The sequence below is a fragment of the Electrona antarctica genome (assembly GCF_951216825.1).
Source record: "Electrona antarctica genome assembly, chromosome: 24".
In the NCBI taxonomy this organism is placed as follows: Eukaryota; Metazoa; Chordata; class Actinopteri; order Myctophiformes; family Myctophidae; genus Electrona; species Electrona antarctica.
Window position 1 is genome coordinate 29219062 of NC_136803.1, and position 25384 is coordinate 29244445.

The following is a 25384-nucleotide window of genomic DNA, read 5'->3' on the forward strand; positions in this document are numbered from 1 at the left end:
TTATACATTTCTAATGGGTTTAATATGTGAAGACTCAAGGTGTGAGTTTATCATTGTCTGTTTGGTCTATTAACTTTCCAGGCACTTAAGGGGCCGGCCCCATATTCAGTATGATAGCTCATTGTGATGTATTCATATTTTACTATTTACTTAATTTATTTGTGCTCACATGATTTTTATCCTGTCTTGGTACCATAAATAGAGTCTTCTTTTTGAGGACTGTTGACACCTGTGTTCAATTACATTCGATTGTATCTCATTACATAAATACCACACTTCCTGTTGTCTTGTCACAACGCTGAGGAAGGCCAACCAGGCCAAAACGCGTACGTTGTCCACTCTCGTCAGAGGTAAATAAAAGCATGAGAAAAGGACATATAATGAGTGCTGGCATTTTCTTCATTGTACCATAGCACCACCCACCTGAACTTAATCCATGTAGACCTGAGGCCGATTCAAAAAAAAGAAAAAGAAAAAAAAAAGGCTTCTAAATAACTAAAAACAGTTTTCTGAAAAACCTATGTTTCTGTGTGAGTGGTGCTCAACCTTTTTCATGTCAAGGACCCCAAGAATTATCTGTATTTTTTTTTGGCTGCGGGCCCCCATCTGAAAATATGTTGTTCCAGGGACCTCCCAGAAGCAAATATTTGCATTAAAAATGTTCGCTGTGAAATAATATATATTCAAAGATATGAGGCACATTTTCACGATTTTTCAAAAATAGCAGATCTACAAGCTCGTAACGTGGCACTCAGTGCCGCGCTATGAGCTTGTAGATCTGCTGTTTTTCAATTGCTAAAGTATAACATAATGCTTAAAACACCAAAAGGGGTTCCTGCCCAAAATGGGTTAAGCCTCGCCAACAGCTGCTTTTGTATGATAAAGGGGGAAGGGTTTGGGCAGCGGTGCCCACACTTTTTTGACTTGATGGCTACTTTCAAAATGACCATGGCACCCCATCTTTAAAATGTTTCATTTATCAAAAAATTAATTCTGGATTGCATTCTTTGAGTGACAGACATACAGTAATTCTAGTCTCCCTGCACTCAAACCCATTCAATCACATCTAAAACTTTGGAGTGATTGTGATTTGTACGGTTTGATGATGTGACTGCAGTAAGGCTCAGTGCTATTGATTTGTGTCATGTAATGTTCTGGTGGTGGGTGGCTCACTGTTGATAGATGGTGCTCCACGTAATCATTTCTGTAATGGACAGGCCCAAACAAAGGATCTCATTTTAGGAGCAGTTATTTACAGTCGGGAGGCCTGTACTGCCTGCGAACAAACACCACGCAACACCCCTATACAAGTTTTCTCCCAGCTGCATTTGTACTTGGGCATTCTTTGTCAATTCTGACACTCGGCCTGACTTGACCTCTCAGATCTGTCACATTTCTTACGTCCGTGATCTACCCTGCATAATGAATACAGCTAATATAGGCAACTTCCAGTGTTTGTACACAGAAGTGAGTGATGTTGCCAAACAGATTCAAATCTTGGTCCACGCCCCGTCCGTCCGCCCGTCTGTCCGTCATTCTATTATTCTATTGGCCGAGCCATGTCACTTCAGGTCGTTGCTGCTCAGCTCCTGGCCCTGGGAGGGACATGATCATGAATGATTTGTTTTAATTCATATGAAACTAGAAAAAGTGGAGCATAGGTTATCTGCAAGGTCATACTGAGTTGTTCACATAAAGTTCACCTAACTTTGCTACTACAGGGGAAATTAAATCTCTATTGAAATCAGAAGTGTGTGTGTGTGTGTGTGTGTGTGTGTGTGTGTGTGTGTGTGTGTGTGTGTGTGTGTGTGTGTGTGTGTGTGTGTGTGTGTGTGTGTGTGTGTGTGTGTGTGTGTGTGTGTGTGTGTGTGTGTGTGTGTGTGTGTGTGTGTGTGTGTGTGTGTGTGTGCAAAATACTCTTTACTCTTTGTTTGCTTTATTCTATCCACTTGTTTGCTGTTTAATCTTATCTATGCTGCTGCATTGTCTGAAAGAAGCCAAAACAAGATAAGTTTTACTCTTATGTTGTCTATGTCTACCTGTACACACGATAAATCGGACCAAAAAAGGTCTGAATTCAGTCAGTAATAGTATACGTGAGTGGAATCTGTAGAAGTTGAGGGATTCATGTTGATGTTTTGCCAAAGAATCAACCTGCTGGTGGCAGGTTAATTAATTAACAGGTTAGTTAATTAATAGGCCAATGTGTGGGTGGCATTTCTTCCTCTATCTCGTGGAAACGTGCGTGCAAGGTTTCATGGCAACTGCACGCTGCGTTCATTTTGAGACATTTGTTTCCAAATCGACCACTGCTGCAAACTTTGGAAGTTAATCTTAGCCAATCATGATAGAATGTGAACAATTGGACATGTCCATCTTGATCACATGACTATAGAGATGGGCTACTGTGTGACAAAATCTGTTGGGGTAATATTAATGAAGTAAATTTAAACCCTGATGGCCTAAACAAATATAAAGACTGACTTGGGAGTGAGAGATTCTTTACTGAGGCGACCGCACAGATAAGACACTAGGTGGTGCTATAGAGCACAGCATGCGCTTTTGCCCTCTGGACAGCGACAAGTCCTTTTTGAAAGTTCGTTTATTTTGTACAGTTCATTTTATTGTTGTTTTGTACAGTATGTGGCCCATGGTGACATCGATCAATTCTGGATTAAAGCTTCTAATATATTATTTATTCCCCAAAATCTTTAAATCTCGCACACAATTAAGGCACCCGGCGTTTCCTTTCCACGCGCCACACAAAGTGCCCTTTTTTCACTTGAGCACCTGCCCCTCAAAATGTGTGGGCACTCTACTGGAAGCGACCAGGAACAAACAAGCAAAAACACACATTTGACTGCGATGGGCCGTCACCATCTAGGAAATGAATTGGAAAGACTGTCGCTGAAATAGTCTTTGTTCAGCTAAGTCCACGGAGACGGAGTCTTTGAAAGTCTCAATACCTTAAATTAAATAGAGAATAGAGACATGACGTGTCGTGAAGTGAGATTGCCCGAGGTGTGTTAATTAGCCTCCACCATGGTGAATGGATACAGTACGACTGCATGGGGTGACAGAACATGCTGTGCACACTTGCACAGTACACTTCTGGGTCCTCACCTGACACACACCGCGACCGCTTCATTGCAGGGTGTGCAATTGGTAGAAAATAAGTCAATTCTTTTTGGGTGGTCAGATGGGTGGGCCGCAAGCGTTTTTTTGAAACTTTCAAGTGGGTCGACCCCAAGATCCCCAAAAGGTGGGGAACCACTGTGACGTATAACTCGATGCTCTCTACAAGAGGGAATGAGTTTGTTGGCAACGATTGATTTGCAATCTACAGGTGTGGGTTTTTTTTCCTCTAATTGAAGCAATGTGCGACGCTAACCCTGAGGGATTCAGCACTGCCGCAGGCTGCATTTATTACACGTGTGTGTGTGTGTGTGTGTGTGTGTGTGTGTGTGTGTGTGTGTGTGTGTGTGTGTGTGTGTGTGTGTGTGTGTGTGTGTGTGTGTGTGTGTGTGTGTGTGTGTGTGTGTGTGTGTGTGTGTGTGTGTGTGTGTGTGTGTGTGTGTGTGTGTGTGTGTGTGTGTGTGTGTGTGTGTGTGTGTGTGTCAAGAAACAGTCAGGCACTGCTTTGCCCGCGCCATTGGGCCTCTGGATATTATTGACCATATGGAAGCTGAGCAGTTGTGTGTGTGTGCGCGTGCGCGCGTCAGCGCCGGTAATTCGTAATGCATTTGTCATCCTGGAGAAAGCTAATCAGGCATGAAAGCTCCCTTGTTCTTCCGTCCGCACAGAGGCCCCACTGGGGAACACACACACACACACACACACACACTCTGGGCTCCAGCTGGGGCTGTACTAGAGAGGATGGAAGGGAAGAGCAGGAGGAATCGACAAATCCCCCCCGAGTAAATCTAATCTGCCTGTGTGTGTCTGTGTTTGTCCCCTCACCTACGTACGTACTTGTCTTGTTCACTCGGAGAGGGATGGTTTATCTGTCTGTCCATCTCTGTATACGTTAGGGAGGGGGGGAGGGGGGTGGTTTGGTTCTACACGATGGAGATGTGTTTTTTGGAGAGGTTTGGTACATTTTGCATGTAGAAAAAAAACTACTCCTACATGAAAATGAAAGTGCTGTGACCCCCAGTGCAGTGGCGTGCACATTTAGACATTTAGAGGGGCAGGTGCTCAAGTGAAAAAAAGGGCACCTTGTGCAGCGCGTGGAACCGGCCGGTTGCCTTAACACAATCAGTGTCGGAAGTCCTTCAAAATAGGAGCTCTGGGGTGCCGGAACAACATGGCCGCTTTTACTCGGAAACCCATGACCCGGAAACAATCCACTAAAAAAAGTTTACTTTACATAACTAGCTTACATTGCGATCGTTTTAATTTATATGATATATGATCCAAAAAGCGTTCATATTTTGCGGGAGAGACGGATGAGGAGCAGAAATGAAGCGCCAGTATATCGATCCGTTCAACACCACGGAGAGTTCCCTGGATTAGGAGAGACGAGTCATTCTTTCCGCCGCGCTAACGGCCAAGTCAATGGTAAGCTAACAATTGCCTAGAGTGTAGCATACGGTAGCCGAAAGGCAAACTGACAAATAAAAAAAAGGAAAAAAATCAGAATATTCTTATCTCGCCCCGTATCATTGAGGATGCGCTAGGACGTGTGAGGACGTCGGATGTACGCATCGATTGGGACCCCTAGGACGTGTGGCGACGTCCTATGTACGGAATCTGTTAATAGTGTGAGATTTATAGATTTTGGGGCATAAATAATATATTAGAAGCTCTTTTTTTTATCAAGAATTGATCAATGTCACCATGGTCCACATACTGTATCGTTTTCAGCAATTATATTAACATTGTTTTCATACCATGGATGTGATAAGAAAATGTATCAAATATAATTATTACATATTACCGGGTGTACCAGTTTGGGCGTTTGAGTCAGTTCAATGGGGAAATACATTGATTACACAAAGTTGTACAATGTTTTACAACCCTAAACTGATTTAGAATACACTCTGTAATTGAAAGACAGCTGACTGAACATAATATTTGCCAATATTAATATGTCAAATATGACTTTGCAGGTCATATTGGCGTTGCTTACAGACCAGAGCTAACGTGCATAGTGTCTGAAAATGATGCAAAAAATGATGCAATGCTAACATAAGCATGCTTACAGACCAGAGCTAACGTGCAGTGTCTAAAAATGATGCAAAAAATGATGCAATGCTAACATAAGCATGCAGACACCCGTGTCAATTTTAGCTCATCGACATCAAAGAAAAGATTTGTAGACCACAGATACTGAAGGTGAATTATTTTTATAAACAGGAAAAATGTAGCTGCAGGGGCATCAATTACATAAAGCATGTTCATAAATCCTGCAATTTGCTTTCTCACCCAACAGTAATGGAAACCAACATACAATTTAACCCATTTAGACCTGAGGTCGATTCTACAAATGCCTTCTAAATCCTGACAGTGGTTCTCAAACCTTTCCATGTCAAGGACCCCCAAAAATATATGTAATTGGCCGCCGACCCCCATCTGAAAATATGTTGTTCCAGGGACCCTCCCAGAAGCAAAGATTTGAGTTACAAACGTTCGCTCTGAAAGAATATATTAAAACATTTGGTCCACATTTTCACGATTTTTCAAAAATAGCAGACCTACAAGCTCGTAGCTTGTAGATCTGCTATTTTTCAACTGCTAAAGTATAACATAATGCTTAAAACACCAAAAGGGGTTCCCGCCCAAAATGCGATAAGCGTATATGGGGTATCCGCACATTTCTAAAGTTAAACATTTATAGACTTTAGAGACCTTTATATAATTGTCAACTTAAACGGCGTTTAATTGGACTGCCTTGTTGAGTGCAGAGCACATCGTTTGAGCTTGATATTAAATCAATAGGGCATGTTGGGGTGGTTCCCATGGGGTAGTTAGGGTGTGTACCACTACCACATGCGGTGAGCTCTTAAGTGCCTGACAGCGAGTATGCGGTTTGAACTCCACTCTCTCTCCTCCTCTCTCCTCGGTAGACATTTGTAAAGCACGGCTCAAGACTCACCTTTTCACTATTGCTTTTAATCGAGTGTTCTTATTCATGTACTCACCGGTTTTATGCTCTATATTCTTTTGTTTTATTGTCATATTGAACTGCTTGTTTAATTGCCTCAACGTTATTGCCTCAATCTTTTCTTTGCTCTCTGCCTTTTAAAGCACTTTGGGAGGCATTTCTGTCATGAAAGGTGCTTAAAATAACGGTTATTATTATTACTATTATTATTGCTTCCTGAATAGAGCATGTTGCTTGGTTCGTAGTGCGTGCCAAACCAAAAGCCTTTGTACCAACCGGTTTACTATGAATACAAGTGTGCTAAATCCTTCCTAAACTAATGAGGAACCCTGAGGGTCCCCGCCTGGCCCCACTTTGAAAAGCACTGCAGTTAGGAGGAGGTTCAATTGAATCCAATTAATTTAATTTAATTGAGTTCAATTTAGGACGACCGTTGAGCCGATTCTAGCCGCTCCGAGACATGGACACTTTCAAAGAAACTAGAGAAACGGTTGGATGGCACTTACACCCGCCTTCTAGCGCAAAATCTGTCTTGGAAGAGCCACCCATCGACTAATCTAATATACGGCAACCTTTCTTCACTAGTCCGATCCAGAAGAACACAGCTTGCCGGCCACTGCTATACAGAGCTGACAATGAGGTTATATCTTCCCTTCTTCTCTGGAGTCCTGCCTCAAAGCAGACCAGAGGTAGAAAACTGTCATTCCCTGATGTCATCGCTATAGGGACACAGGCATCAGTAAGCAGGAACTGGGGATGGCAATGAAGGACCGGGAAGTCTGGCGTAATATTGTGAAATCCACGATCTCGACCGCGGTCGATAAATGATGATGATCAATTGACGAATTATTAAAGATGGAGTGCCACAATTCTTGTATTTTTCCAGTCACATCACTCCATCTTTAAACGTATCCGTCTACCTGCTCATTCTGGCTTCTCTCCTGGCTGTGCTGTTGTGCATCGCTGCTGCCTCTACTTGTTCGCATGCTGTTTCCTGCTAACCCGCTGCCAGGCGCTTCGCTAAGGGTACGCGCAATACGCATAATGCGTAGGGCAACCATAGAAGATAGTTGTGCTTAGGGCAACAAAAACGTCAGCTACAGCCCTGCCCGCTGCCCATGAAGTTTAGCAAATCCCACCGCCTCCCCAGCATCCACCTGTAGGCTCTTGTTTCTAGATCCCCCCCCCCTGGGGGGGTCTTAATTCATTCCCTGTAATTCTATTTGTGTTATAACTTAACTAAAATGTTCATGCTGCAGGGAATGAATAGAGACAGCGCCCGGAAGCCAAACTATGCTTCATATATCTATGCTCAATTATGCTCAATAAATATAGGCCTATGTTCTAAATTCAATCTAAGACTTTGTCGGACTGAAGTAATTCATTTTAACCCATTTTGGGCGGGAACCCCTTTTGGTGTTTTAAAGCATTATGTTATACTTTAGCTATTGAAAAACAGCAGATCTACAAGCTCATAGCCCGCGCTTTGAACTTGTAGGTCTGCTATTTTTGAAAAATCGTGAAAATGTGCCTCTAATCTTTGAATATATATATATTACAGAGTGAACATTTTAACTCAAATCTTCTGGGGAGGGTCCCTGGAACAACATATTTCCAGATGGGGGGGGGGTGGAGTCATATTTATATATAGTTTTTGGGGTCCTTGACATGAAATATTGAGCACCACTGATACCGAAACATGAGGTTTTTTCAGAAAACTGTCTGAAGACATTTTTTTTTTTTTGACGTCGGGCCAAAATGGCTTAATCTCTCCCACTTGTAACATTTTGAAATGGCTCTTAGTGAAGTGTGAATGTGTGCAGCGGCGTTGCTCATCGCAGTGTGTAAGTCCACCGCGTCACCCATGCATGGGGCCACGTTGTGACATATGTCAGGTCGACTCAGCCGTTATTATGTGCATTGTTGCGGTTGCACTCACATTGGCCCACACATCGCCCTGGGGACGCATGCGGGGGGGTGGGGGGGGGATGGCCGTTGGGAGGCGCAGAAATCGTGGACACTGCCTGACTGTGGTCCCCCCGGTTCAGATGGGTATAGGGAAGTTTAGCCTGTGTGACCAAAGAGCCAAGCGGGTTGAATCCCTGTAGAATTATTCAACCATTTCACTTTAACCCATTTTGGGCGGGAACCCCTTTTGGTGTTAGCATTATGTTATGCTTTAGCTATTGAAAAATAGCAGATCTACGAGCTTGTAGGTCTGCTATTTTTGAAAAATCGTGAAAATTTGGCACAAATCTTTGAATATATATTCTTTCAGAGCGAACATTTCTAACTCAAATCTTTGCTTCTGGAGGGTGCCTGGAACTACATATTTTGAGATGGGCGTCGGCGGCCAATTACATATAATCTTGGGGGTCGACTGACAGACTGACAGAAAAATGGGGTTTTTCAGAAAACTGGCAGGATTTAGAAGACATTAGAATCGTTCTCAGGTCGAAATAGCTTAATACCCATGCACTGAACCATGCCTGATGTTGCAGCTGAGGGACGAGAGTCAAATCATGTACGTTGACTGCTCTCGTTAATGAATACCATTTAAGCCCCATTTCCCCATTGGTTATTTTTCAATATTTTTGAAAAATGTAGAAAGACCTAATAATGACACCAAGTTGAAAGTGGTTAAGAATTAGCATATTCATTTCTAAATTACCGTTACCTGTGGTAAAATTCTGCAAAGGGGGGGGAAAATAAACGTTTTTTGTAAGGAATGTATACAGTTCCTTGGTCTTTGCATGTAAAGATAACACTAAATGTTTCTGACAGAGTAAAAATGATTTAAGTTAAGACTTACAGTAGCTGTATATTTAGGCCTGACGTCGAAATGTATAAAATGTCTTCTATATCCTGAAAGTATTCTGAAATACCTATGTTTCTGTATCAGTGGTTCTCAATATTTCATGTCAAGGACCCCAAAGATTATATGTAATAGGCTGCCGACCCCCATCTGAAAATATGTTGTTCCAGTGACCCCCAGAAGCAAAGATTTGAGTTAAAAACGTTCACTCTGAAAGAATATATTGAAAGATTTGAGGCTCATTTTCACGATTAAAAAAATAAAATAGCGGATCTACAGGCTCGTAGCGCGGCACTCGATGCCGCGCTATGAGCCTGTAGATCTGCTATTTTTCAATAGCTATAGCAAAGTATAACATAATGCTTAAAACACCAAAAGGGGTTCCCACCCAAAATGGGTTAAAATGTGTGACGCATCCCATTGGATCCATTTACAACAGTTGGTTCTTAAATTTCAGGGACCCCCCCGGCCCATATGACGAATGTACGATTCCATTTGTACACTCTCAGGGTTAGACATGTAAGGAGACGGAACCCCCCTCGAGGAACCCGCTGGGGGTCCCTGGACCACACTGTGAGAAACACTGTATTTTGAAATTGTGCCTGCCTGCCTTCTGTTTTTTTCTTTTTAACCAAATTGTCCAGTTGGTGGAGCATGACATGAATATGAGCCGGACCGGAACAGATCCACATCCCCGGGGATGCCAGACTATCCGACGATTCAATTGGCACTGCATTTTAAACCCCTTGGGAGATGTCATACTGACACATAACACACACACTTGAATTGTTTTATTAATAAATCTTGCCTTGACAGGCATGAACTGATGTTTATGTCTTACTGTATGTGCATAGTCACACACACACACACACACACATGCCCGCGGGGCATTCGGTTTCCTTTTCTTTTCAATATTACACATTTCTATTTTTATCGGCGTCGATAGTGCAAGTGCAAGCTGAGAGTGTTGATCTACAGTGCAACCTGGTCCCTCTGACAGGCTGTGACACGTAACGGCCTGTCGGGACACACTTTTGACAGAGAAAAGCCTGCGGATGTTTGGGTCTGCAACAAACGTGTTCAGACAGCTGATTGTGCAGTGCAGGTGTTGCAAATTTGCAATTAAGCCCCTAAGCTGGTTGGTGTTGGACTGTTGGACTGACTGGTGCCACTGGTTCATCTCCTCGGGTGATCATTGACCCCGGCTGGTTGCTGTTGGTTGGTGTTGGGGGATGGGGACGGGGTCTCAAACACCATTCAGGGTGTTTGGGAGGGTTGCAGGCTGGTATATGTCAGTTCTCAAATGGGTCCCTTGAGGGGTTTCCACGGGGTGCCCACACTGCCCAGCCAAAATGATGGATTAGTTGGGACCCAAAATAATGAATTGAATTGCATTTTTATAGCGCTTTTCCAAGTGCTCAAAGCGCTTTACAATGGTTAATTCATTCATACATTGGGAGGTGAAAGGGCGAACAGTCGACGCCAGCGTCCTCACTTCCCACATTCACACACCAATGGTGGCAAGCTCGCACCAACCGACTCATTGGAGGCAATGCAGGGTTCAGTGTCTTGCCCAAGGACACTTCGACATGTGGACAGGAGGAGGAGCCGCGATTCGAACCGCCGACCCAGGGCTCATTGGACGACCTGCTCTACCTCCTGAGCCACAGCCGCCCTAAAAAAGCTTTAAATTATGGACCCTTATGTGTAACTCTCAGAATGTACTTATGGAACCAAATGGACTTTCATTTGTATGTGTCCCGGAGATCGGAATTCTATCAAATGGGGGTCTGTGGCCTATAATGCACGTCAAACTGGGGTGGCCTTGACATTTAAATGGTTGAGAATCATCACTGCTATAGTTGTAAGAGTCTTCTCTTATGGGGCATATATCATTTCAAATGGGGGTCCGCGGTCTAACATGTGTCAATTTGGGGGTCCCTTGACATGAGAAGGTCTGAGAACCAGTGCTGTACGCATCAGTATTTTTGCCTTGCAGTCAGTTATTGTCTGCCTGCAGCCATGTAGTCCTGGGGCGGCATTGCGTGCGTAGTAGCACCAACTCCAGCGACTTATCCGTGATTTCTACCAGTTTGGGTAAAAATCCGAACATCCGTCTTTTTCCAGTTCAACATGGTCAGTGTGCTTAACCCATTTTGTGCTCCGCTGCTATAAATTTAATAAATAAATGGATAAAATAACGGATAAAATAACCCTGGGTGTTCGGGGTGTTAAGTAAATGTACTTGAGTGCCCTTGAGCAAGGCATTGAACCCCTACCATGAAATGTTCTATGAGCAGGGTCTGGCTGTAAACAAGCATCTCGAGCTTAGTCCATTCACCCTGGGTAAACAAAGAACTTTGCTTACTTGTTTACTTTACACCACTGGAGGTAGGCCTACAACACATTCACCACCTCCTGGGGCTGCCGGCCTGCATGCAGCCATGTTATTCTGCTGTGCTGTTAGACCTTGAGAAGATTTAGTTTTTAGTTTAGTTTGTGTTGTGCTTTGCTCAAACCGTGGCATATGCTGAGGGAGAGGATTGGCGTTATTTGCTGTAGTTACTCCTAGGGATGCAAAATAGTGTTTGTGTTAAGTAAAGCCTACACACACACACACACACGCATGGACGCACGCCGCACACACACAAACACACACATGCACACAGAGGTAGATTATACCTCCCATCGTATGCAAGCAAAACATCTCCGTCTAACTTCGCACGATAACTTTGAATAAAAGATGATCTGTGCAGTGTTGGGTACTGTAGCAGTTAAAGGGGGTGTGGGTGTGTGTGTGTGTGTGTCTGTGTCTGTGTCTGTGTCTGTGTCTGTGTCTGTGTCTGTGTGTGTGTGTATGTGTATGTGTATGTGTGTGTGTGTGTGTGTGTGTGTGTGTGTGTGTGTGTGTGTGTGTGTGTGTGTGTGTGTGTGTGTGTGTCTGTGCGCGAGCGAAAGAGATTGAGAGATTGGCTAAAAAGAGAGCTGCAGGAAGCTGTTCAAGCATGCGCCGTCGGTGACAGAGCGCTGTTAACAGCAAACACAACACTGTTTAAATTATCGGCAGATTGAAGCATGAAATTCGCATTCACATTTTTGATGAGATGTTGTTGTTGTTCTTTTTTCCTCACCCGCCATAACTTCAATCACACTCCGCCGGTTTTTCCGACAAGCCCTTAGAAGTGGGTGTCATCAGATTTGACACGCCGCTCGACTCGTGATGTCTTATTTATGCAGCTGATATATCCCACTAATTATTTTATGAAGTCATCAGATGTCTTGATTTCCACAGGGTCCCAGAGCTATACGGCATGAAGCTACGGATGCAGTGTTGTTGTCATTTAGCCACGTACCGTACTTGTCCATGTCATGTCCTAACCCATTTTGACCGGAGATCAGATTCTAAAAATGTCTTCTACATCCTGACAGTTTTCTGAAAAAGCTATGTTTCTATGTCAGTCGTTCTTCGATTTAAAAAAAATAGCAGACCTACAAGCTCGTAGCGCGCCACTCGGTGGCGCGCTATGAGCTTGTAGATCTGCTATTTTTCAATAGCTAAAGCATAACATAATGCGAACACCAAAAGGGGTTTCCGCCCAAAATGGGCTAATCTAAACACTTGAGATAAATGTACACACTCGATCGGGCATTGCTTTGTTGCTTTGCTCTGTTGCCTAATAGAGGTGCACGTCTTAATAAAAACAATTTTAATAAGGGTCCCAGAGCTATACGGCGAGCTACGGATGCAGTGTTATTAAGCCACGTACTGTACGTGTCCATGTCGTGTCCTAATCTAACCCATTTAGGCCCGACATCGAAATTTAAGAAATCATGACAGTTTTCTGAAATACCTATGTTTCTATGTCAGTGGTGCTCAATATTTCATGTCAAGGACCCACAAAATAATATATAATTGGTCACCGAGCCCCATCTGAAAGTATGTTGTTCCAGGAACCCCTCAGAAACAAAGTTTAGTTAAAAAAAAACATTCTCTCTGAAAGAATATAATATATTCAAAGATTTGCACCACATTTTCGCGATTTTTCAAAAATGGCAGGCCTACAAGCTCTATGAGCTTGTAGATCTGCGATTTCTTCAATAGCTAGTATAGTTATTAACATAATGCTTAAAACACCAAAAGGGGTTCCTGTCCAGAATGGGCTAAAGTAAACTCTTGAGATAAATGTACACACTCGATCGGGCATTGCTTTGTTGCTTTGCTCTGTTGCCTAATAGAGGTGCACGTCTTAATAAAAAACAATTTTAATAATAATTGACGCACACACCTCTTCTGCATAACAAAGGCTGTGGGGGCAGATTTCAGATCCCCTTGAGTTAATATTTAAGAAAAACATTTGAAACTTCCACGTCACACCTCCTCCTTTGATTTAGCTGTTGACGTTTGAGTGTGAACTACCTGTCAAAGACAAACTCAATGCAGTGATCACCTCCAAATACTAATAACCCATTTTTCACCCGTGTGTCAATTATCTAATGTGATCCTGGGCTCTACACACCCTCCGCCAACCTAGTCCCCATATATGGGGGACATGGGGAGAGCAACGGACTTGAACTCATGCTTCCTTCATGCCTGAGTGTCCAAGTTGCTCCTTTACACCTGACAGGGGGGGAGTTTCCCTGGTTGGACGTAGCGCGTGGAAGGAACACGTTATTCCAACCAGTTCCTTTGATCACCTCCAGATACTAAACCAAGCTAAAGTAGTTAATCATTCACAATCATTCTAACCACGCCAAGGCTTTTCTTTTAACATCCAACTTCTATTCCGGGGGTCCTCCTCGGCCCAAAGTTCAGTTTGGGTTTTGAGTCATTGAAATTAAGACGTTTGAGAACCACGTGTGCCCAATACAGCATCACTCGCTCGCTAGCACTGCGCAAAAAAGCATGGAATATGGATGTGTATATTACAGGAAACTCCCGTTAAACTTTCCAACAAACTCCGGTAAACTCCCGAATTGTACCATCATCACACCTGTATATTACCGTATATTAACTGTATATGCCCGCTAAACTTGACGTTTTGAAGTTAACTCTTCTTTTCACGCAGTGTAGCCTGAGCTAATGTGTTAAGGTTTCTGGTCTAGAGGGGCGGGTCGCGGCAGAGATTTGCGCACACCCCCGATTGGATCTCACTGATCTGTCAGTCACCCCCGCCCCCCCCCCCCCCCCCCCCCCCCCCCCCCCAGTGCAGCACTACGTCACATAACTTGGAGCTACGCCCACCCGGAAGGGTTGACGAAAATGAAAGCCTGGGTGCCGAGGCTACTTGCTCGCATGTAGGTGTAGCGATTCGTGTACAAATGGGCGACTGTGGCTCAGGAGGTAGAGCAGGTCGTCCAATGATCCCTGGGTCGACGGTTCGAATCCCGGCTCCTCCTGTCCACATGTCGAAGTGTCCTTGGGCAAGACACTGAACCCCACATTGCCTCCAATGAGTTTGGTCGGTGTGAGCTTGCCACCATTGGTGTGTGAATGTGGGAAGTGAGGACGCTGGCGTCGACTGTTCGCCGCTTCACCTCCCAATGTATGAATGAATGAACCATTGTAAAGCGCTTTGAGCACTTGGAAAAGCGCTATCAAATGCAATTCATTAAATGTATTCCTGACTGTTGAATCTCGTGGCTCTTTTGGTTTTATGAAGGGTGTATACCCAGAACCTTTCACAACCTGAAAACTTTTCAGAACCCCACGAACAAGTTCTTTGAGTTTTATTGTTTTATGTTTCCATAGGACCGGAGATAAAAAGACAACGCACGTCCTATAGTGTGTGGTTGCTGGATCAAAAGCATAATGAAAAAGAATATATTCTGCCAACCAATAATTTTTTAAGTACGTTGTAGAATGTATATAGTTTGGAGCCTCGGGGCTAGGCCTGAGAAAGAGCCCTGAGGGCTTTGTCGAAACCTTACCAAAGAAAATTCTCCATTATTATGACCTGAGCCACCTCTACATCATACAAAATAAAAACTCTTCTAATCAGTTAGTTCTCAAACTTTTTTGAAAATTGATTAGTGCTTGTTCTTGTAGTCGAAAAAAAAGAAAGATTTGAAAGTAAAAAGAAGTTTGAACCAGACCAGAGAGCTCTGGTTATTTTCCCCATATCTTCAATAATCACATTTTTGCTCCCCTGAAACCAAATCTTGTTGCTAAGCAAAATTTGCCTAAGACATCCTTTCGCTGGCCACAATTAGATTTGTTGCCTGGCAACATTCACCGTGTGTGTACACACACAGGCACGCACGCGTGCACACACGTGCAGGCACGCACGCACACATACACACACACACGGGCCCTGCCATCCTGCGATGGATGATGCATGGCATTTCGCCTGTCTCTTAACAAGACATCGTTGTTGATGATATAACTATGAATTTCTGACCAAATTACCTGGAAAAGAAAAGCCAAAATAATAGCCGACTGTCACTGGTCACATGGCCACTGTTAACAGTGAGTCGTCTACTTTTGTTCAGTGGTGGAAGGTAACTAAGTACATTTACTCAAGTACTGTACTCACGGGGCCACTTCATTCACCCCTTTTGCAACCGGAGCTTATTTTAATGATGTTTAGTACACAAGAAACACTTTCCTGGGGTTTTTATGTGTCATGACGCCATGTTCACGTCCAAAAACCTGTTGTGAAAATGTGCTCTCACTTCCTTCCTGGACTACAAAGTCACGCCCCCATGTCATGTAGCCTCCCCCTCTCCACCAGGAGGGGAAGTGCACTAAAGCATTATGGGCATTGTTGTTCATTCTTTTTCTGGCCATAGAGTGCAACGTTACTTTGTATAGGTTTGAATTATTATTACAAAACATACATTATAACCTCTTTCAGCCCTATTTCAAATTTGGCTATTTGAAAATAGACTATCTACAAGCTTTGCAAGATATTTCCTTGCTCGCTTACGCCAGGGGTTCTCAACCCGTGGGTCGCGACCCCTCTGGGGGTCGCCAAATTATTTTGGGGGGGTCCCCAAATTATTTAATAAAAAAAAATTGCAACTGAATGGCTGGAAAATGGAAATGAAGAGTTTACATATAGTACACATATACACCTTCCCTAATAATTATCTGGTTTCAGTATTTATTTATGGTGTATTGTCTCTATTATTAAGGTTATTGTATAGCAGTCAATTTATATTGGGGGTCGGGAGGGGGCGGGGCAGGGGTCCCAGCCAAAAACGTTGAGAACCCCTGGCTTACGCCATAAGTGTCGCGCTGGCCGGCGTCTGCCCAGCTGCAGCAGTCAGACAACAAGAAAGTTGAGTTGATCAAATAGAATCCATTTTCGGGTTACTGCTTCTTCTATTTCTCGCTCAAATGTTTTCAAATAGGCCTACATTTGAGAGCAATGTTTAGTTGTAAATTACATTGTGTGAATTGTGAAAACAGCAGTAAATCAAGCCGGCTGCAGCCAGGTGCTCCGAGGGTTTGATTAGGCAGTGGTCTGTTATAGAGCGGAGCGGTCTGTTACCAAGAAATAACACACCGCTGAATTCAGCGATTGACCAATCAGAATCAAGCACTCAACCAAGCCATGTAATAATACGTTTTAATATACATAATGATACCTTGTGAAACGGGTCATTTTGCATAATGAGTACTTTTTCTTTTGGTAGTATATTTTGGGATGTCATCCCCATGTTCCCAAGCTTCTATGTTCCCCAGCTTCTATGTTCCCCACTTACCACTTAGGTTAGGTTTCTGGTTTAGGTTTATTCTAAGTGGGGAACAAATAACCTTTTTTTGCATGGTGGCGAACATAGAACCTGGGGAACATACTTACAGTTGGAGGCCATCGATATTGTCCTTTTCTTTTTGCTGAGGTTTGCGTGATCTGCGCAGGACAGTTAAGGACAGTTAACCCATTTTGGGCGGGAACCCCTTTTGGCGTTTTAAACATTATGTTATAATTTAGCTATTGAAAAATAGCAGATCTACAAGCTCATAGCGCGCCACCGAGTGGCGCGCTACGAGCTTGTAGGTCTGCTATTTTTGAAAAATCAAAGGATTTTAAAAAAATTTGAGGTCGGGCCTAAATGGGTCAAATGATAAGGGACAATATCGGTGGCACCCAACTGTAGGTTAGGTTTCTGGTTTAGGTTTATTCTAAGTGGGGAACAAAGAACCTTTTTTGCATGGTGGGGAACATAGAACCTGGGGAACATACAGTTGGAGGCCATCAATATTGTCCTTTTCTTTTTGCTGAGGTTTGCGTGATCTGCGCAAAAGGACAGTTAACCCATTTTGGGCGGGAACCCCTTTTGGCGTTTTAAACATTATGTTATAATTTAGCTATTGAAAAATAGCAGATCTACAAGCTCATAGCGCGCCACCGAGTGGCGCGCTACGAGCTTGTAGGTCTGCTATTTTTTGAAAAATCGTGAAAATATTTATTTCAGAAAACTGGAGGATTTAGAAGGATTTTTTAAAATTTTGAGGTCAGGCCTAAATGGGTCAAATGATAAGGGACAATATCGGTGGCACCCAACTGTAGGTTAGGTTTCTGGTGTAGATTTAGGTTTATTCTGTGGGGAAGTGGGGAACAAAGAGCCTTTTTTGCATGGTGGGGGACATAGAACCTGGGGAACATACTTAGGTACGCTCCCTATATTTTGATGCCATTACCTTTTTAGACTTTTACAGTTGGGTGCCACCGATATTGTCCCTTATCATTTGACCCATTTAGGCCTGACCTCAAAATTTTTAAAAATCCTTCTAAATCCTCCAGTTTTCTGAAATAAATATTTTCACGATTTTTCAAAAATAGCAGACCTACAAGCTCATAGCGCGCCACTCGGTGGCGCGCTATGAGCTTGTAGATCTGCTATTTTTCAATAGCTAAATTATAACTGTTTAAAACACCAAAAGGGGTTCCCGCCCAAAATGGGTTAACTGTCCTTTTGCGCAGATCACGCAAACCTCAGCAAAAAGAAAAGGACAATATCGATGGCCTCCAACTGTACCTTTTTAGACTTTTACTTGCACCAGAGTGCTTTTCCCCATCACTGCTTTTGTTTGTACATAATGCTGAAGTCTTGCCTTCTCTCTCTCTCTTTATGTGTTTGCAGTGAAACCGACCACCGTCGACGTGGGCATTTATGTCAACAGCATCGGCCCCGTGTCGTCAATCGATATGGTGAGTTTGTAAACCTTTTTTTATGTACAGTAAAGTGCTACCGTATTGTCCCCCCCTCCCCCCCTTCTCTCCAGCTGTGTTTCTCTTTCCTTGGTCTCTGTACACATGCACATACACTCAGGCATTGACGATAGCGTTTATTATACTATTTATCGGATGTATAGGCTAATCAATTACCTTTCGTAAGATTTACTGCGTACAGTGCACTGTTAGTCCAGAGGGGAGTCTCACATACTTTGTACAATGCGGAATTCAGAAGCTGCATGGGAGAAGGTGTGTGTGTGTGTGTGTGTGTGTGTGTGTGTGTGTGTGTGTGTGTGTGTGTGTGTGTGTGTGTGTGTGTGTGTGTGTGTGTGTGTGTGTGTGTGTGTGTGTGTGTGTGTGTGTGTGTGTGTGTGTGTGTGTGTCTGAAAATAGGTAAATGGTGCATTTACTGTATATAGCGCCTTTATCCAAGGCGCTTTACATAGATTGTGCATTACATTCACCCATTATTCACACACCTTCATACACCAATGGCAGCAGAAACCGTGCAAGGCACCAACCACCAGCACATCAGGAGCTTGCTCAAGGACACTTCGACACTCTGGGGGAGCCCGCAGGTTCGAACCCAGCCACTCTATCCCTGAGCCAATTAAATTAACATCCATTCATAATTGGAAGCACGCCTCCAAAACCGCTTTCCACACAAACATGCACAGCATGTCGTCTGTCGTACAAACTCAACTCAACCCGGCCTGGCGGAGATCTGCGGAGAGTGCACTATTTTTTTTTTCACTTAATTTTTATTGATGAAAAGACAGACAACAATTTTTCATATTACAAGATACATTCATTGAAATCCTATTGCATTATCGCTAGGCTGAGAGAAGAGATCCCACTTTTCCCACTTTTTATAGAACTTATCCTCTTGCAGTCTAAGTATGAATGTTAGTTTTTCCATAACATACAGTTCCTCAGTAATGTCCATCCAATGTTCTTTCGTTGGTGGGTCCTGTTGGTACCAGCGTCGTGTGATCGCTTTCTTACTTGTTGCTAAGAGGATCTTGATTAAATATTTATCATGTATTAGAAACTCTTCAGGGATATTTCCCAGCAATAAGAAGGAACAAGTAAGAGGTATCTCAAAACACAGAATGGTCTCCAAGGTGGAGTGGATATCCTGCCAGTATTTCTGAATTTTAGGACAAGTCCAGAATATATGAGCGTGGCCCGCTCCCTTGTGGCCACACTGTCTCCAGCATGGCTGTTCTGTTTTCAATTGTCTCGAGAGAGTGCACTTTTAAAATGTTCTTTCCTCCATTTCTTTTACCTTGCTGAAGGATGTTTTTGTTGTCTCCACCAGGCCGAAGGCCTGGGGAGAGAGTATGTTTTGCAGTTTCGTGAAATCCTTCACAGACTTTCCTACTAGGCTGAGGAATGTATCCCACCCTTTTCACATTGGCCTGTTATAGCACCACCAACAGGTGGATTTTTGGAACGAAATGCCTCAAATCATCCAATTGCCAAAAGAAGAAATGGAACCCTTTTCAAACGGGCCTATTATTATAGCGCCACCAGGAGGCCACAACCTGACCAGGCCTGGTGGAGACCTGTGCATTTTTTCTATTTTATTTAATTTTTCTCTTTCTTTTTTTTGCATCGTCATGGTTAAGTCAAGTTGGGCTAAAGTGCGAGAGGTTGAAAAGCAAAATATCAAAACGGATGAAAGGCACATATAGATCAATGCAGATTACATTAGGAAAGGCTTGAACAAATACCACAACATACAAGATCACATGAAAGACAAAATTGCATCAACATTCAATGGGAGGAAATTGGCTACTTCTTTTGTTAAGAAATTATGAAAAGCTTGTAGCTTATAGATCGTCTATTTTCAAAATATTTTGTACACAGTTTGAACTTGTGAAATGGGACATTCTGCAACATGAGTACTTTTACTTTAGTACTTTAAGTACATTTTGATGCCGATACATTTTCAATTCTGTACTTTTATTTGTAACAAAGTAGTTCTAAATTGCAGTATTGGTACTTTTACTTAAGTAAAACAATTGAGTACTTTTTCCACCACCGTCTCAAAGAATGCAGCCCATATGGTAATATAAATGTTTATGCTTGAGGGCTCTCCGTTCAATGTCAGTTTATGTCATGGAAAAGTCTGTGCGCTTTTAACAAACGTCAGCCCATCGTAGACCCGATAATGAAAACGTTTCATCTTTAAAATCACACCAACTGTTCCGGGAGAGACTGTTGCATTTCAACATTAAATATCTCGTATAGTAATGATACGATTGAACTTGTTTTTCATTGTCGGAACGGTTCTGTCGTACGAGCAGTGGCAGATACGGAATGTGTCTTATGGCTGGGCCTTTGCGAGGGGGGTATAATATTAATTTAATAATTATTTATTGTGTTTGGCTGTAATGTCAATGTGACACACGCATGATATCTTTTCTTCAACATGGAGAAAAAAATAATTGTCTTCCTATTCTGCATGGAAGTGGTATGTTCCTGTCTCGTCTGTCTCCTCTTGGTGTCACTTGAACTCATGTCTCGGTTCTCAAAAGCGGCTTGTCTCATTAGCCGTTTTTTAAAAAGTAGCCTCTAGTAGACTATACAGCAGTGGTTTTCAAACATTTTCATGTCAAGGACCCCCCCAAATTGATATAAGACGCAGATCCCCTATTTGAAAAGATACAACTGTCGATACTGTTGGGGAAGAGTTTGAAACCGCTGAACTGTCATCTATTATACATTTGAAAAGGTGTGCAACACACACTGCAACAACACACTAAGACGTCACAGACTTACCCTCCGCGTCGATCCACGGCTATCTCCTCATGTCGCGCCGCACGCCCACACTCAACACCACCCGCGTAAAAATTGTCATTGCACTGCCACTAAAGCCGGCTCCCGTCCAGACAAACAATATCAATATCAATAATAAACACAAACACGCCACAAGCACCGACACCCCCGCCTAATTTGTTGCCACGTCTATGAAAACAAGCACAGAAAAAATGCCATTCAACACGCTACTTACACACACTACCACTCGCTTACAATACGCGGACCTGGCAACACTACATTCCCTCTCCCATTTGCTCAAAGCCCACCACGTGACCCACACACACATACCAAAAGTAGAAGAAGAAGAACAACTACACACCGCACACACTGATTCTAACTTGGATGGAGAGCGCTGCGATTACATACATACACCGTTAAAATAATGCACGACCGCGTCGACACCTGGCGTGGTACAAGCGGGACGAACCGAGGCGCATATATGGATAAGAACAACAACACCAACACTACACGCACACGCGCGCGCTGCAACAACGCGCTGCAACACCAAACAGCTGTGTGTGTGTGTGTGTGTGTTTGTGTGTATGTGTGTGTGCGTGTGCGTGTGTGCGTGTGCGCGTGCGTGCGTGCGCGCGTGCGCGGGGATTTTGGATCGCCTCGCGATGCAGCGCAAATGGCACTACACTACACAGGGCTCGACAGTGCGACTAGGTACTCGCATTTGCGACTTAAAATATCACCGTGCGAGTTGTAAAATTCACTTTGTAGCACCACTTTGGTGCGACTACAGAATCCGATCTTTAAAGCTAAAAGTTGCGCAGTTTACATCCAAAAGAATGTGTCACTCTCTCGGTTCTGCACTGCTGCTGGAGAAGTATAGCACTGTCGAAAGCAGCGCAACTAATCCCCCCCCCCCCCCCCCCCCCCCCCCCACACACCCCAGAGAGGGAGGAGAGAGCGAGAGAGAGAGAGAGAGAGCGAGAGAGAGAGAGAGAGAGAGAGAGAGAGAGAGAGAGAGCACACACGTCTTCACCCCAGAGAGAGAGAGAGAGAGAGCACACACGTCTTCACCCCAGTGAGGGAGGGAGACAGAGAGAAAGGGAGAGAGATAGAGAAAGAGAGAGCTTTCCAGTCCTTACATTTTTTCTCAAATTGACCAGCAGAAAAGTGAGCAAACTATAATCCACATTGTTAGACAAAGTAGTGTGCCCTGAAACTTTCTTGGAAATGTGCATGTTGCCTGCAGTGGCAGCCAGCCGCGATGTAAGATGAGCCTGTGCATTTCACGGTTTTCACCCTATATAACTTGAACGCATAGGCAATCAAGTCAAGACCATTAATTAATGACAGCTGTGTAGGGGTGACGATTGCGTGATGCTTCTATGTACAGGATTCTATAGGTCACCACTTTTGGTGTGACACACACACACGGCTTCTGTTTACAATGCGTTGTCAACACGTGCTGAGTTGACAAAGATTTAACAGATTTAGGAGAAGACTGATAGTTTATCCTTTAGTAATTAGGCTGTGGAAGTATTCACACTAGGCTACTTTTGGATTTATTGGGATTGGCAATTTGGGGAAAGGAGGAGGAGGAGGTGATCAAGCTCCACAAGACCACATTATTGGTAGGCTCAAGGCTGCATTTATTTTCCTTTTTTTTCCTCTCGAGGGTGCATGGGATGATGTGAGCCCCTCCAGCAGGCTAGGGAGCCCCGCTCAGGTTAGCGGAAAATGACCGCGGGGTGCGGGTTGCCAGGTTTTTTTATAAGTAAAATATTAAAAAAAATAAAAATTCTAAGCGTCGAGCCCTGACACTACACTAATAACAACAATAATATCAACGGTACAGAGAACAGTACAGTACACATGACTACAGTACAGTACAGAAAGAAAGCTCACATCAGAATATTAATCCATGTAATAATAATAATAATAATAAAAAATAAGAACACAACACTAATAACAACTATAATATCAACAGTACAGTTGATCAGAATATTAATCCATGTAATAATAATAATAATAATAATCATAATAAGAAAAAATAAGAACACAACACTAATAACAACAGTACAGAGAACAGTACAGTACACATGAGTACAGTACTGTACAGTACAAATACTTACAGTACAGTACAGTACAGTATACTGTTCCTGCGCCTTGCCATGCTCGCTTTCATACACAAAACCAAACAAGGTCACTCAGCCAGCTTGGCAACTTTGCGCTTTCCAAGCAAATGCATAAATTAAAACATCATGGGTTGCCATTGCCTTCTTCCCATTTGCGTATCGCATGGCGCTAGGATGAGCGGGGCGAAGGCCGGCAAAATTCTAGTAGTTATACATTCTCATACTCCATCTCATATTGGATTTCTGTATAGCTGGTGTGAAATGATGGTGAAATTATCCACTTTCGACCTGGCATCCCTGTCATGCATGTCATACGGGAAAATGATGTGCAAACACAGAGAAATAAGCTTGCAAGTGAGCTTGTACAGTATGTTTATATCGGCTATTTTCAGTATTAAATCGTTCCTCATTTCGCTGGCTGCATGGGGACCCCCTGGAACCCCCTCAACAACCCCCCCGGGGGTCCCTGGACCCTGCTCTGAGACATGGGGACCCCCTGGAACCCCCTCAACAACCCCCCCGGGGGTCACTGGACCCTGCTCTGAGACATGGTGACCCCCTGGAACCCCCTCGACAACCCCCCGGGGGTCCCTGGACCCTGCTCTGAGACATGGGGACCCCCTGGAACCCCCTCAACAACCCCCCCGGGGGTCCCTGCTGAGAAGCATCGGACTACTATAATGCTCAAGAGGTCACGCTGGACCGTTGAGCTGTAATTGTCTCCACCAGGCCGAAGGCCTTCCGTCCTTCCGTCTGTCTGTGTACAGCTAATCTCCGGCACCCTTAACCCGGCCGATGCCAAACTTTGCACACACACACTCCCAGGATGCCAACGATGAACCTCTGCCCCACATTTTCCAGAACGGCCTGTTATAGCGCCACCATGAGGCAGCTTTTCACATTTTATACCTAAAACTGCACCGATCTGCGTGAAACGTTGCATGCACACTCCCTAGAGGCCAAGGACAAACCTTTGACCTGCATTTTCCGCATCTGCCTTTTATAGCGCCACCAGGAGGCCGACTTTTGTAAAACACATTTTTTGATATTACTCCTCCAGATTCTGTCCAAAAATCTCACAAATCGTTACACAGTATCTCTATGGTCATGTGCTCAAGTCGGATCTGTCTGATATTTCATATTCCATCCTAATTGGCTATAATTGGCTTTCACAGTTTGCAAGATTGCCCCGTTTTGAACAATAGCCTCAAATCATGAACGCAGCATGCAATTTACGTGAAATCTTTCACACATTTTCTTACTAGGCTGAGGAATATATCCCACCCTTTTCACATTGGCCTGTTATAGCGCCACCAACAGGTTGATTTTTTGCAAAACACATTTTTGGAACAAAATGCCTCAAATCATCCAATTGCCATCAAAGGCATATGAAGAAATGGCAATCGGTACACATGATCTCTGTAGTCATGTGATCAAGACGAGTCTGTTGGATTTCTCAGATTGTACACTGATTGGCTAAGATTGCCTTCCTAAGTTTTCAGGAGTGGCCCGTTTTGTACAAAATGCTGCACATGTCCTGCTCATCCAGAATTCTATCCTCAGAGATGCTATGAGTGATCTGGCTCTGCATTTCCTCAACAAAATGTAGAAAATTGTTGCAAAAACAAAAAACAAAAAAAAACATCCTCCTAAACATTTTGCCAAACATCACACACACTCCTATCCTCCTGGTGGAGACCTGTGCCCGGAAGGGCACTTTTTCTAGTTTGCACTGTGCTTGAACGTTTGTCAGACGGGTGTGTGAAGTGAGTTGAGCGCTTGTGTTTTTGAGTGGTGCAAAAACACTCCCTTACGGAGCTATGTGTGTGGGTGGCTGGCTGGGTGGGTGCCTGCCTGGCTGGGTATGAGCACGAAAATAGCATGGTTGTTTTTCACCACCTGTGCGCAACCTAACACACACACAAACACACACGCACATATTAACTGTATATGTGATGCTTTCGGGTGTGCCAGTACAGTACAGTGACAGTACAGTACAGTAGAGGGTACAGTAGAGGGAGCCCCACACGGTAACTCTGGTCATTTCTCAACTGTTTCGGACGTGGGGGCGGCTCGCCGGAATCGGCCCGGGCCCCCAGGGCGCGTTCCGGGTGGTCCTGGATGTTCCGGGGACTCCCCTGGGGAACCCCAGAGACCCCCACATGGTAACTCTGTCATTTCTCTGTCTTTTTCGTAAATGTATGTCCAACTTGATCATACTACAGTATGCATCATCACATAAAAGCATCAAATGTAGCAGATCAGATAGTACAGTATGTGTGCGTGTGAACTCCATACGACCTCTTTTGCTTTGTTCTTGTATTTGTAACGATCTGCGGTTCCAATAAAGCACTGAATTCCGTCT

The 25384-nt window shown here is 43.7% G+C and overlaps 1 protein-coding gene across 1 annotated transcript in view; it reads left to right on the forward strand.

The window, feature by feature from the left end:
* Positions 1–25384, forward strand: part of LOC306917612 (gamma-aminobutyric acid receptor subunit gamma-3-like) — a 222808-nt gene that overhangs the window by 48000 nt on the left and 149424 nt on the right. The window contains exon 3 of the mRNA XM_079495910.1: positions 18012–18079. Coding sequence (XP_079352036.1) covers positions 18012–18079 — 68 coding nt within the window. The remainder of the gene's footprint in view (positions 1–18011; positions 18080–25384) is intronic.